Source organism: Mus musculus, chromosome 15 (assembly GCF_000001635.26).
Source record: "Mus musculus strain C57BL/6J chromosome 15, GRCm38.p6 C57BL/6J".
Lineage (NCBI taxonomy): Eukaryota > Metazoa > Chordata > Mammalia > Rodentia > Muridae > Mus > Mus musculus.
This window is the reverse complement of record NC_000081.6, coordinates 10,574,226-10,589,778: the sequence shown is the minus strand read 5'-3', so window position 1 is coordinate 10,589,778 and position 15,553 is coordinate 10,574,226. Positions and strand designations below refer to the sequence as shown.

The 15,553-nt window shown below is 43.7% G+C and overlaps 1 protein-coding gene across 9 annotated transcripts in view; it reads left to right on the top strand.

The window, feature by feature from the left end:
- The window catches only part of Rai14 (retinoic acid induced 14), a 150,297-nt gene that overhangs the window by 129,489 nt on the left and 5,255 nt on the right, over positions 1–15,553 (top strand). For 5 of the 9 annotated variants that reach the window (XM_006520187.2, XM_006520188.4, XM_017316775.2 and 2 more), the window contains exons 11-15: positions 434–520; positions 1,855–1,941; positions 5,943–5,997; positions 11,293–11,411; positions 13,935–15,467. In XM_006520187.2, the coding sequence (XP_006520250.1) occupies positions 434–520; positions 1,855–1,941; positions 5,943–5,997; positions 11,293–11,411; positions 13,935–15,467 (1,881 nt within the window). The remainder of the gene's footprint in view (positions 1–433; positions 521–1,854; positions 1,942–5,942; positions 5,998–11,292; positions 11,412–13,934; positions 15,468–15,553) is intronic. The other 4 variants (XM_030248808.1, XM_006520190.3, NM_001356534.1 and 1 more) reach the window with 2 other exon arrangements.

Below are 15,553 nucleotides of genomic sequence, written 5' to 3'. Positions count from 1 at the left end.
GGATTTATCATGCGCTAACTGTTGCTTATCAGGACCGTTTGCACCTGAGACTCTCCCACCCCTCGTCCCTTAAAAGTGTTGGGGGGCGGGGTGGGGTGAATGGTGGGGTGCAGAGGTGCAGACCACTCTGCTGTGAGGGAAAGCGGACTGTGAATGCGTTCTGGGTTCTAAATCATGATAGGCATGTCTTCATCCTTTCCCTTAATCCGGTGGGTTTGTCTTTTTTTTAATATTGCCATGGAAGCATGGGTTGCTGAAAGCTAGCGCATGCGTATGCATGTTAGGTGTTGTGCTGTGGCCGGTGTGTTTCAGAGCTGGATGACGTTGACTGTGTAACTGTCAGGTGATGCTCATGCGTCGGCTGCGGCTACTCGCTCAGACTTTACTAACATAACTAACCCACCTCCGTTCTCTGGACTGTGATAACTTTCAGCATGACCAAGTCTCTAAAATAAGCTCAGAACGAAGTGGAACTCCAAAAAAGCGCAAAGCTCCACCACCTCCTATCAGTCCTACCCAGGTAAAAAGCAAAAGCAAGCGAATGAACGAATGAATAAGTAAATAAGCCAATCCCAGAGCCGTCGGTCTGTGTGTAGGTCCAAAGGGTTGTTGTATTAGTGAACCCTAAACACATCTTCTAAATCTTCCTTAGTAGTTTTACATTTCAAGCTGGGTATGTAGCATAGTGATAGCATTCCTACCTATGTGTGTATAACCCTAGGTTCAGTCTCCAGAAGAGCACCATATGCACACACACACACACACACACTCTCTCACACACACACACATACATACACACTCACACACACATACATACACACATACATACACACACACTCTCACACACATACACACACACACTCTCACATACACATACACACACATTCACACACACATACACACACACACATACACACACACATTCATACACATATTCACACACACATATACACATACACACACACACATACACACACACATACACACACATTCACACACACACACATACACACATATACATACATACATACATACACACACACATATACACACATTCACACACTCATACACTTACACACACTCACACACACTCACGCTCACACACACACGGGGCGGGGGGAGCACAAATGACAGTGTCAGTTATTAATCTGGAATATTGTAGGTTTTGTCTATCTTAAAATTAGAAAAAATATATATGTATATAAAACCTCAAGGAAATTTCTTCCAATTTTATGACAGAGTTCTTTCTCCAAGATAATCTCAAATGTTGTTAGTTCCTTATATGAACAGCTTAGTTAAGATATTGATAATGAATTTTAGTTTCTTAAAATGTGGATATAATATATTTGACTTTCTTATTATATTTATGAGTGGCTAATATTTAAAGGGGTTTTTTTTCCTTCTGAGTTCATAATAATAAGTCAGGCGAGCAAGAACAACAACAGCAGCAATGAAATGTCAGGTAGAAACAGGATAGGTTTTACTGCTAAGACAGCATAGGATATAAAGAAGATAATCCATATTCAGATAGTGGAGAGGACTGTCGAATCTGGTAGGTCCTTGTAAATATGCTGGCATGTTTGTTAATACTGCTCTCAACCCACAGTAGAACTTTGTAGATTTTAGAAGCTGGTGTTAGGTAATAGATTAATGCTACCTAGTTAATGCTCTGACAGCTTTCAGAATTCCTTGACTTGACACCTTTACTAGAATGCCTTGAGAGTTTACCCCTGAAACTCTACAAGCCTCCTGTTAGGCTTAGCCATAGGGATTACAGCATGGATTGTTCAGCACCAGGGAAGACAAGGCTTGGAAGACCCCCCCTTTATTAGTGGTTTTCTTTTTCTTTTTCAGTTGAGTGATGTGTCCTCCCCACGATCAATAACATCTACACCACTTTCAGGAAAGGAGTCAGTATTTTTTGCTGAAGCGCCCTTTAAGGTATCCCCTTTTCGTGTTGGGGTTTCTTGGCGTATTTATGATACCGATGGCCTTGCTTTAATTTATACAACACTGTGCAAACCGTATTATACCTCTGAATCACTGTGTCATGACATTTCACCATGAAGAGCCCCTTGATTATTTTTTCTAGCGAGGATACCATGAAACAAGATTAGAAAAATAAATCATATTTACTGATAATTTTTAAATAAGAGGTAAATGCCATTTATATAAAATCTTGAGGTCATAGTAACAGAGGGTTTTTCTTGGAGTTGAAAAGAGTGAGGAATCTGGGAAGATGTTGAAGGAAAAAGGACCTAAGCACTCTATTCGATAACACAGTGACTACCATTCATAGTGTGTCGTCTTCTTTAAAATCGTCAAGGGCTAGGAAGATGACTCAGTGGATATACTTGCTGAATGAAGAGCTGAGGTCACATCTCCAGAATCCACATAAACCTGTGTTCAGTTATTCCTGGGTTGACACTCCTGTCGTTCTTAGGGTGAGAGGCTGTGTTGCTAATAGAGAGGAAGGAACACCCAAGGTTGCCCTCTGACCTCCACACTCACCCATGGAAGCATGGGTCCATATGCACACACATACAGTGTGTTCACACGTGCATGTAGACACAGAAATAATCATTAGTGAGAGGACGTTTTGGTAATTTATTTAAAAGATTTATTTATTTTATGTATATGAGTACACTGTAGCTGTCTTCACACACACCAGAAGAGGACATCGGATCCCATTACAGATGGTTTGTGAGCCACCATGTGGGTGCTGGGAATTGAACTTAAGACCTCTGGAAGAACAGTCAATATTCTTAACCACTGAGCCATCTCTCCAGCCCAATTTTAACTACAAAACAAAACAAAAACTTGAAGCAATGTTAACTCTCACAATTTAGTCATTCTTCATCATATAAATCAAGACATCACTATGTACACAATAAATATATGCAAAATTCATAAATAAAATGTATTGTTAATTTTAGAAATTTTAATTTTTACTTTAAGTACATCGAGTGTTTTAATAATAAGTTTGCTCTCTTGTGCATGCAGTTCCCTCTGAGGCCTGAAGAGGGCGTTGTATTCCCTGGGATTGGAGTCACATAGTCAGTTATGATAACAGCATGTGAGTGCTAGGAATTGAACCCAGGTTCCTCTGGTAGAGCAGCCACTACCCTTAACCTCTGAACCATTAGTCCAGCCAAAATTAAAATTCTTAAAAACTGAAGGTGGTACAATTTACCTACTTCTGGTTGGTAACACTCATCTCCCTTATTCTGGAGTATAGATTATTTATAAAATGGCAGCTGTATTTTTTTTTTTTTTTACGGATTCTCTACATGAAATACAGTATCCTGTATTGGACACTAGGATAGAGACAGATGTGGTAGTGCACACACTGGAAATATCCAGCTAAGGAAGCGGAAGCACAAAGATCAAAAGTCCAGTGCTAACCCAGGAGATAGCAAGTTCATGGCTAGCCTGAGCTTTGTAAAGTGAGGCACTTGGCTCAGTGTTAATGTGTAGAAGAGCCCAGACCGTGCCCCTGGTGTGAATATAAAAAGGCTACCAGTGGGAGAGTGCTGTAATCTGGACACACACTGTTGTAAGTTAGTTAGCAATCATCCATTGTGCTGAGGTGTCCATTTTTGGCAAATGTATTATGAACACAGACGTTAATGTTAGCAGACACAGGGTAATGTTTCATAACTGCTTTACAAATCTAAAGTTTTCCAGGTGTGAGGTGTATTTTTTTCAGAAAGGAAAAGGTCTGAAAAGAGACGGCTCAGTGTCAAGAATGTGTGTTGCTCTTGCATGAGACCCCAGTTCCAGTCAGGCACCCACAGCAGACAGCTCACGGCTGCCTTTGACTCCATCCAGAGGGTCTGACACCCACTGCTGGTCTCCCTCACATGCATAATTAAAAACACAGTCATTAAAAACCATTCCATAGCTCAACAATAGCTCACCTAGAACTGATCTTACCAAACCGAGTTGACATTTCCAACCAAAACAACAACAAAGCTTTTCTCATGGCTGCACAAATTCTTTTCCTGACTATAAAAGCAGTATTAATCTATTTTAGAAAGTCCATTAGGCCTTATTCTACCAATTCTGTAAAGTATGTATTTAGAAAGTATTTTAAAGAAGAGGGGGGACCTCGGTTATAATGACTGTTTACCTAGGCATCCCTGGGATGTTGTAGTTGGACAGGGGAAATTTCTAACTGTTAAACGAATCCCTCCTGTGTAGCTGGTTGTGTATTTACATCCTCCAACTCGGACTTATTAAAGGTGAATTCTGAGGCCCACTCCCGCACACTGCCACTTCCTTTACTTTAGGCCGTATCAGTAGACTTTTGAGATGAACACTCATATAGGCAACACAAGGGAATCATGGTCCTGTATTAGCGTTCTGACGTCATCTAGTAAGATTGTGGCTGGAGAGACACAATGCATTGCAGCCAGCAATACCGTGAATTGTAACTCTCAACAGTAAGGTGGGCTCTGGCTCCTAAACAACACAAAGCAAAGCAAGATTTCTTTAAGTGCCAATTTAGAATGGCTGAGACCAAAGGTTGATGAGCATGCAATATAGTCGAAGTACATCTGTCGTTTTCTCCAGGTGGGATTGTAAAATGTTAGCTATTTTGTATGTTTCACAATTCCTTTACAAGTTAAACATGTGCCTACTCTATGATCCAGCCCTGTGTGTTTTCCCAACAAAAGGAAAAAAAAATGTCCATACAGAATTGGATACTTAAATGTCCCTGTCTTATTCACAGTAGCCTAAGCTGAATTGCCATCAGTACTGAGTGGATGCAGATAATACGATATATCTGTGTGAAAGCGTATCACTCAATGATGACGTGCAGAAGGGATGAGCTGTGTGGCATATAAACAGCACCAGACATAGAAAGCCGTCAATAATAATAATAATAACAATAATAACAATAAAAACCAGCTACACATATACCCTTACTGTGTGGCAGTCCATTGTAGAAAATGAAAATCGGGGAGTCCTGGCCGCCTGGGGACAGAGCAGGCAAGGATTGGCTGTGAGAAGGAAACCTTGGGGATGACTGATGGAAATCTGTGGTTGCCATGGTGCTGCTATCTGTGCTATAATCATTTGCTATAATCTCATGAAATTGTCAACTGTCATTTGAGGCAGTTTGCCACCGTTCGTATCTTTTACAGCTGAAGAGAAAAGGGCGGGACAGCCATCTTTTATCAAGTGTCAAAAATAAGCCACTGTGCTACCAGTGACCAACTCCGTATGTTCCTGACACTGTAGCTCACCTAGATGAAGTACAGGGATTTCTGGCAAGGTGTTGTATTGAGTGAGTTCAAGGAACCTTGCAGTAATTTAACAAAGTTTAAGGACAAACAAAGTCTTAAGGGCATTAACCATCAGTCCAAGACCATGAAAATTTTTATTCCCTTACAAAATGTTTTCCTCCCAGACAGCTCTTACGTATTACTATGTCCTTTAAACGGATTAATAGCAGAAAATTTAACAAGTAATAGATGTAAAAAAAATCATGTTTAATATACTTAATTAGTCAATTCATGACACACATAAATACTAGTTCTATTTAACTATATTATAAAAAAAAAAAAAACAAAACTCTGCTATCTCAGGTTTTAGGATAAAGTCCAGAAAAAAGGCTGCTATATAAACTATAATTTAAAATATAACTACAATTTCTAAAAAAATATTCTGAGAGTATATCCTCTGCAATTTCTGAAATTTTCAAAACTATACTTTTATAAGTAATTGTCTCTTACTTGCATGTATTTTCTTTTATTTGCATATATTTTAACTGCCTGTTTTCCTGTTGTGACATTTTCTATCATTTTACTAGTGGATTCCCAGGAGACCTTCTTTCTGCGGTCAGACTCAAGGAGAGTAGTCAGTGTGACACTTAAGTGTAATGAGCACGATATTCAGGAAAATTCCTTAACTGTCATTTGTGTTTCTACACACAGGCTGAGATCAGCTCCATACAAGAAAACAAAGACAGGCTGAGCGACAGTACTGCAGGTATGAACAGGAAAATCGCCTTTCCTGCCTTTGACCACATTTAATTTCTTACATGTTTACATAAGGAGAGCAGCGTCCAGTCAAGCCCTCTGTGTAAGGTCATGAGAACCAGCTCATGCCTGTCCCAGGACTGCCAGCAGCGCACAGGCGTGCTTTCTCCACTAGGAGGGGTTTATATGTTAAAGAACTAAGCCAGCAGTGCACAGGCGTGCTTTCTCCACTAGGAGGGGTTTATATGTTAAAGAACTAAGTTTGAGTGTAAAAAAAAATTCCATCTTCAGTTCTCACTTCCCATTAGTATTTTCTCTAATTAAGAATGCGGCAGTAAATAGTGTTGGCAGAGTAGCAGCAGTGCCCGGAGGACTCAGAATTTCCTGTCACCTTACGATTGTAGACAAGTTCAGATACCAGTTACTGTACCTCCCACTAAATGCACAGCAGTTGTTGGACCTGTTTTCAGTCTTAGTTATTTAGTGTGTCAAAAATAAGCTATCAGATTGCTATAGCCTGTGTATTTCATCTTATGCATTTACAGTTTGGGGGTGCAGGCCACAGGTCTCAGGCTTATAGCATCTCACTCTCATTGTACCCAAGCAGCAAGGTATATCACCAAGACAGAGGGGACTCTATAGCCCTGCTGCTCCCACTAGCTAACTTTAATTCCCACCGTGGGCTCTAAGTACATTTAGGTAAAGAAAGTGCCAGTAAGTCAAATGCAGTCGCAATGGCTTCACCAACACAGGGGCTAGTCAGTGGTGCCTTTTTTTAAAATCATCTTATTTATTTACATTCTAGTCCAATTGTGCCTTTTAAAGATCTGTCCTAGGACCCCAATTCTGAGGCTAGCCTGTGCTGTATAGTAAAACCCTCTCTCAAAAAGAAAAACAAAAAAAAAAAAAAATGAAGAAGTCCCTTTTAAAGGAGATGCAGATAGATACCTATACCCACTGTGTTGCAAAGAATATATCTTTAGAATTCTATTGAAATGAGTCTATAGGATTTCCAAGGTCCCCTTTTCTCCAACATTCACTTTCTTATAGTGTATGTTCTATAAATGTGTGGATTTGTGGACTTTAGAAATTTAATTTTCTGGGGCTGGTGAGATGGTTCAACAGTTAGAGTACTGGCTGTTCTTTCAGAAGTCCTGAGTTCAATTCCCACACGGTGGCTCACAACCATCTGTAAGGGGATCTGATGCCTTCTTCTGGCCTGCAGATTTATATGCAGCAGAATACTCATACACTAAATACATTTTTAAAAAAAAGTTAAATTTTCCAAATCTTAATTAATGTAACTGAGTAAATGTTCCATTGGATACTTTTAAAAGAATCTATTATATTGTAGAAGAAACTTCAATTTCAGTTGCTTAGGATTGTTCTCAGGCTCTCATTATGTTAGTTCATCTCCCCCAAAATGAAGACCCCACCCCCACCCCCAGACTTCATGTCAGAGGGACTCAGAGAGCATCACCTAGTACCAGACATGAGAAGAGAGGGACTCAGAGAGCATCACCTAGTATCAGACATGAGAAGAGAGGGACTCAGAGAGCATCACCTAGTACCAGACATGAGAAGAGAGGGACTCAGAGAGCATCACCTAGTATCAGACATGAGAAGAGAGGGACTCAGAGAGCATCACCTAGTATCAGACATGAGAAGAGAGGGACTCAGAGAGCATCACCTAGTATCAGACATGAGAAGAGAGGGACTCAGAGAGCATCACCTAGTATCAGACATGAGAAGAGAGGAACTCAGAGAGCATCACCTAGTATCAGACATGAGAAGAGAGGGACTCAGAGAGCATCACCTAGTACCAGACATGAGAAGAGAGGGACTCAGAGAGCATCACCTAGTACCAGACATGAGAAGAGAGGGACTCAGAGAGCATCTCCTAGTATCAGACATGAGAAGAGAGGGACTCAGAGAGCATCACCTAGTATCAGACATGAGAAGAGAGGGACTCAGAGAGCATCACCTAGTATCAGACATGAGAATTGAGGGACTCAGAGAGCATCACCTAGTATCAGACATGAGAAGAGAGGGACTCAGAGAGCATCACCTAGTATCAGACATGAGAAGAGAGGGACTCAGAGAGCATCACCTAGTATCAGACATGAGAAGAGAGGGACTCAGAGAGCATCACCTAGTATCAGACATGAGAAGAGAGGGACTCAGAGAGCATCACCTAGTATCAGACATGAGAAGAGAGGGACTCAGAGAGCATCACCTAGTATCAGACATGAGAAGAGAGGGACTCAGAGAGCATCACCTAGTATCAGACATGAGAAGAGAGGGACTCAGAGAGCATCACCTAGTATCAGACATGAGAAGAGAGGGACTCAGAGAGCATCACCTAGTATCAGACATGAGAAGAGAGGGACTCAGAGAGCATCACCTAGTATCAGACATGAGAAGAGAGGGACTCAGAGAGCATCACCTAGTATCAGACATGAGAAGAGAGGGACTCAGAGAGCATCACCTAGTATCAGACATGAGAAGAGAGGGACTCAGAGAGCATCACCTAGTATCAGACATGAGAAGAGAGGGACTCAGAGAGCATCACCTAGTATCAGACATGAGAAGAGAGGGACTCAGAGAGCATCACCTAGTATCAGACATGAGAAGAGAGGGACTCAGAGAGCATCACCTAGTATCAGACATGAGAAGAGAGGGACTCAGAGAGCATCACCTAGTACCAGACATGAGAAGAGAGGGACTCAGAGAGCATCACCTAGTATCAGACATGAGAAGAGAGGGACTCAGAGAGCATCACCTAGTATCAGACATGAGAAGAGAGGGACTCAGAGAGCATCACCTAGTATCAGACATGAGAAGAGAGGGACTCAGAGAGCATCACCTAGTATCAGACATGAGAAGAGAGGGACTCAGAGAGCATCACCTAGTACCAGACATGAGAAGAGAGGGACTCAGAGAGCATCACCTAGTACCAGACATGAGAAGAGAGGGACTCAGAGAGCATCACCTAGTATCAGACATGAGAAGAGAGGGACTCAGAGAGCATCACCTAGTATCAGACATGAGAAGAGAGGGACTCAGAGAGCATCACCTAGTACCAGACATGAGAAGAGAGGGACTCAGAGAGCATCACCTAGTATCAGACATGAGAAGAGAGGGACTCAGAGAGCATCACCTAGTATCAGACATGAGAAGAGAGGGACTCAGAGAGCATCACCTAGTATCAGACATGAGAATTGAGGGACTCAGAGAGCATCACCTAGTATCAGACATGAGAAGAGAGGGACTCAGAGAGCATCACCTAGTACCAGACATGAGAAGAGAGGGACTCAGAGAGCATCACCTAGTATCAGACATGAGAAGAGAGGGACTCAGAGAGCATCACCTAGTATCAGACATGAGAAGAGAGGGACTCAGAGAGCATCACCTAGTATCAGACATGAGAAGAGAGGGACTCAGAGAGCATCACCTAGTATCAGACATGAGAAGAGAGGGACTCAGAGAGCATCACCTAGTATCAGACATGAGAAGAGAGGGACTCAGAGAGCATCACCTAGTACCAGACATGAGAAGAGAGGGACTCAGAGAGCATCACCTAGTATCAGACATGAGAAGAGAGGGACTCAGAGAGCATCTCCTAGTACCAGACATGAGAAGAGAGGGACTCAGAGAGCATCACCTAGTACCAGACATGAGAATTGAGGGACTCAGAGAGCATCACCTAGTACCAGACATGAGAATTGAGGGACTCAGAGAGCATCACCTAGTATCAGACATGAGAATAGAGGGACTCAGAGAGCATCACCTAGTATCAGACATGAGAAGAGAGGGACTCAGAGAGCATCACCTAGTACCAGACATGAGAAGAGAGGGACTCAGAGAGCATCACCTAGTACCAGACATGAGAAGAGAGGGACTCAGAGAGCATCACCTAGTATCAGACATGAGAAGAGAGGGACTCAGAGAGCATCACCTAGTACCAGACATGAGAAGAGAGGGACTCAGAGAGCATCACCTAGTACCAGACATGAGAAGAGAGGGACTCAGAGAGCATCACCTAGTACCAGACATGAGAAGAGAGGGACTCAGAGAGCATCACCTAGTATCAGACATGAGAAGAGAGGGACTCAGAGAGCATCACCTAGTACCAGACATGAGAATTGAGGGACTCAGAGAGCATCACCTAGTATCAGACATGAGAAGAGAGGGACTCAGAGAGCATCACCTAGTATCAGACATGAGAATAGCACCTTATCGTCAGATACAGCTTTACTTTGTATCCATCCAAACTGAGACTTTTCCTGTCTGCATCAAGTGGCTGTGGTAAAAATGAAACGCATAAAAAGCCATCTGCTGTGTGCAGAGTGTGGTCTGTCACCTGTGGCCAATGATCATTGTTAAAGGAGCTGCCGTCAGGAAGTAACACAGCTGGGCCAGTACACACAGCTTCATCAGGTAGATATTTTTGTCCTAGGAAACTTTCCAAATGCACTGTGGCAGGCATTCTGAGGAAAGTCCCTTGGGTCACTGAGCACCCAGTAGTCCTCCTTGTCCCAGTGAGAACTCTGCTCAGGGTTCTTTGATGTTGCTTTGGTGTGCTGATTATAATTAGTACACTTAACAATTGTGGCTTGCCAAGAATGGTAAATTTAGTATGATAAGGAGCGATCATTCCACGCTAGGCTGGTTGGCGAATGCTTCTTAGTAGAGCTTGACCAGCGTCCTGAAGCCTTTGTCAGTGAACAGTGAAAGAAACGTGTGTTGCAAGTCTTTACAGAGCACAGCACAGACTGTGAATAGGAGGAGAATGGAAATCCAGGAAAGGTTTTGTAAAGTCATGAACTTGAAAAGGCAGATTCGGGGCAGACATTTGAAGTTCTGCCCCAGCAGTAGATTGCTTGTGTAGGGAGAGGAGTTGAAGCCCTTGAACCAAAGGAGAGCCCCTCCCTGTGCACTGGGAAGGTTGTGCTGGTGTTCCTGTGCGGGCTGCCTTTCCCTGGGCAGAGGGAGGAAGTCATCAGCCGAGTGCCCCAGCCAAGGTGTCAAAGCCCGAAGGGTAAGAGAGAACAGAGAGAGACATAAGAAGGCTCCCAGCTGGGACACAGGGCGCGGAGAGAAGTTAAGTGAGTGGGTCGTGTACTGTGAGCTCTCAGTGTCTTCCATTCAGGGAATGTTTGCAATTCCACAGCGAGAAAACACCAGCCCCCGAAACACCCCCCCCCCCCCCCCCCCGGCGCTCTGCCTGGTGGGGTAGAGGTTACAGGAAAAACATTTTCACTTTTAAAAGTTGTCTCTACATTCCCCTTTCTCTTTCCCCAAGGTGCTGACAGCTTGTTGGATATAAGTTCTGAAGCTGACCAACAAGATCTTCTTGTCCTGTTGCAAGCAAAAGTCGCTTCCCTTACCTTACACAATAAGGAGTTACAAGATAAATTGCAGGTTGGTGAATCTATTACAATCTATTACTGACACAGACTATCTAAAGTATTGGTTTGTTCAGGGGTAGGTAGGTATACTTTAGGTAATTAGCCTAAAGTATCTGCCCAGCCCTGAGTGGGGCAGCTACATCATCTCCATCCATGCTCGGGGCACATCAGATTCGTGTATCTTTAGTTTCTTTTTAAGTCTAGTTAGCTTTTTTTTTTAATGGTTTCAGATTTTTTGTTTACTGGTGTTCACTAATTCTGTATCTGGAAACTGCTATATTATGTATAACTATATATAGTTTGATAAGAAGTGACAAGTATAAAATTTAAATATAGAGTATAGATAAAATTCATGTATCTGAAGCTAGAGAGATGGCTCAGCCGTTCAGCGCACTGGCTGCTCTAAGTCTTTATTAAATGAAAGTAGCATATAGATTAGATATATGGCTGGATGGATGGGTAGGTGGATGGATAGATAGATAGATAGATAGATAGGACAGAATGATATATGACAGTTTTCGTTTTGGCTTTTTGTTTGATAGTTTCACATGTTTATATAATTGGTCACCACCCTCCTGTTCCCCTCCCATCCCCCCTCTGTCTCCTGCTGAAGCCCTTCTTCTTAACAAACTTCTCCCACTTTCATGTCTTCTCTGTGTAACGCGTGGATTTTAATTATAGTCTCCTGCGCAAGTGTGGATAGCAGGTTATTTACTGGACCCAGAGCAGCTTATCAGTGACCACACCACTGAAGGAAAAGGCCCCTCCTCCCCCAACAATCTACCTGCCAGCTGTCCCTCAGAAAGGCATGGGGCCTCGTGGGTTTGCACCCACCCACCCATCATGAAATGTTGCTGGGCCCAGTCTTGTGCAGGGAATCATGGCTGCAGTGAGTTCCCATGTGCAGTGGTTGCTGCATGTCCAGAAGACGTCTTGTTGCTGCACTTCTTCCATCTAGCTCTAGTTTTCCTCTTCCATGATGTGCCCCGAGCATGGATGGAGATGATGTAGCTGCCCACTCAGGGCTGGGCAGTCAGTCCACCATCACTTATCCCTTGCACTGTGTCCAGCTATGGGTTTCTGTATGAACTGTCCCCCATCTGGAATTAGAAGCGCCTCTCATCAAGACTAGTCACAGCGCTAATCTGTGACTAATCTGTGTGTATAGACCTGAGTATTAACACTGTGACCATCTAGGAAAACTAAATAATAGTAGTTTTCTTCTATCCCTGGGGTCTGTGACCTCCTGAGTAATGGACTCTCTTGACCATGGTTACAGACCAAAGTACTGAGTTCCCTACTATAGAGTAGCCAAAATCCACGTAGAAGCTTCAAACCACTGTTGTGTCAGGCAGCACATCTTGACTGGAGGATCATGACTGTCCCTCCCAGAGTTCACCAATGGGTAACACTGTTGATGACTTTGCTTTCCCATCAGCCTACAGGGCACCTTCTCTTGTGAGACTTTGCCAGTTGGGAGGAAGTTTCCAGATCAGCTCCAGCTTGGTTTCCCCTCATCCTATAACTAAAGTGTTTTTGGCAACTGAGTCTTGCTATCAAGTTCTGGTGGGCAACCAAGAGCAGGGTCAACAAACTGTATTGTTCTAGGGGGCCCTTAGGCTTTTCTAATAGATAAGTCATAGGCAGGTATCCCATACAACTATCTTTGGGATTTTCATTTAATAACCATGGCTTCTGGCAGGAGCATTATCCATTCATGGAGAGTACCTCTATGCAAACTCTTTTTTTTTATTATAATTTTTAATAAGCTTATATAAGCTATTTTAATTATAATGTATAGTATATAAAATATAATTATAATATACTTAATAAATAATAGGTTGGGGGTTTTTTGTTTTTTTCCGAGACAGGGTTTCTCTGTGTAGCCCTGGCTGTCCTGGAACTCACTCTGTAAACCAGGCTGGCCTCGAACTCAGAAATCAGCCTGCCTCTGCCTCCCAAGTGCTGGGATTAAAGGCGTGTGCCACCGCGCCTGGCTAAATAATAGGTTTTTTAATAATATGGATTTTTCGTGTATCTTTAGCTTTGTTTAGACATCTTTCCTTCCCCTCTGCATCCCTACCCTCCAGCTTACCTCCTTGCTTAGACATTTACACACTGGAATTTTATACTTAAAACTTTCAATGTGCACACCACTAGCCATTGATTTTGTTCTCTAATCTAATTAGATCTCTAATCGTCTTAAGTACCTGATGAGAAGGAACTTTGCCCTGCTTTGGACAATTGAATTGATATGAGAAACACAGGGGAAATTAGAATCAGAGGTTTTACAGATCAAACAGTCCCGATGTTTTAGAAATACATAAATGACCTGTCCACATAGAACACCAAATCGACCTACACTGTAAGTCTGGCTCTCATGCAACAGCCCATGTGTTTTCATGGTTCGAGAGAACACGTGCAGAACTGTGACGCTGCCCTTCCGTGCCTGAACATCAGGCTGTCCGTTGTGTTCCAGTTGCTTGCACACCTTGCCGCTCCTTGGTAGTACTTACGTACCTTCTTTCTTTCCCAGGCCAAATCGCCCAAGGACAAGGAAGCGGAAGCCGACCTAAGCTTTCAGTCTTTCCATTCGACCCAGACTGACCTGGCCCCATCCCCGGGCAAAGCTAGTGACATCCCTTCCTCCGATGCCAAATCATCCCCACCCGTTGAGCATCCGGCGGGGACGTCCACCACTGACAATGATGTCATAATCCGGCAGCTCCAAGATTCCCTGCATGATCTGCAGAAGAGATTGGAGAGCTCCGAAGCAGAGAAGAAACAGCTCCAGGACGAACTCCAGTCACAAAGGACAGACACGCTTTGCTTGAACAACACAGAGATCTCCGAGAATGGCTCTGACCTCAGTCAGAAGCTCAAGGAAACCCAGAGCAAGTACGAAGAGGCCATGAAAGAAGTCCTGAGCGTGCAGAAACAGATGAAGCTGGGTCTCCTCTCCCAGGAGAGCGCCGATGGCTACTCGCATCTCCGGGAGGCGCCAGCTGACGAAGACATCGACACACTAAAGCAAGACCTGCAGAAAGCGGTGGAAGAAAGTGCAAGGAACAAGGAGCGGGTGCGGGAGTTAGAGACTAAGCTTGCGGAGAAGGAGCAGGCCGAAGCGACTAAGCCACCTGCCGAGGCGTGTGAGGAGCTGAGAAGTTCCTACTGCTCTGTTATCGAGAATATGAATAAGGAGAAGGCATTTTTGTTTGAGAAATATCAACAGGCCCAAGAAGAGATCATGAAACTGAAGGACACGCTAAAAAGTCAGATGCCACAGGAAGCCCCCGACGACTCTGGGGATATGAAAGAGGCCATGAACAGGATGATTGATGAACTCAATAAACAGGTGAGCGAGCTGTCACAGCTGTACCGAGAAGCCCAGGCAGAGCTGGAGGATTACAGGAAGAGGAAATCTCTGGAAGATGCAGCCGAGTACATTCACAAAGCTGAACACGAGAGGCTGATGCACGTGTCAAACCTGTCCAGGGCCAAGTCGGAAGAAGCGCTGTCGGAGATGAAGTCTCAGTATTCCAAAGTGTTGAACGAGTTGACTCAGCTCAAACAGCTGGTGGATGCACACAAAGAGAACTCCGTGTCCATCACAGAGCATTTGCAAGTGATAACCACGCTGCGGACAACGGCCAAAGAGATGGAAGAAAAGATAAGCGCCCTCACAGGGCACCTTGCAAACAAGGAAGCGGAAGTGGCAAAGCTGGAGAAGCAGCTCGCCGAAGAGAAGGCTGCCGTGAGCGACGCGATGGTCCCCAAGTCTTCCTACGAGAAGCTCCAGGCCTCCTTGGAGAGCGAAGTCAATGCCTTAGCAACAAAGTTAAAGGAGTCAGTAAGAGAGAGAGAGAAAGCCCATTCCGAGGTGGCCCAGGTTCGAAGTGAGGTCTCACAGGCGAGAAGGGAAAAGGACAACATCCAGACTCTCTTGAAAGCCAAAGAGCAGGAAGTAACTGCGCTTGTGCAGAAGTTCCAGCGAGCTCAGGAAGAACTGGCTGGGATGCGAAGATGCTCTGAGACCTCGTCGAAGCTGGAGGAGGATAAAGATGAAAAGGTTGATGAATATCCCCTTGCTCTTGGCTTCCTGGCGCTAAGTCCTAATAGGGCCCTTCAGATTTTGTTGTACCAAACATTTACGGG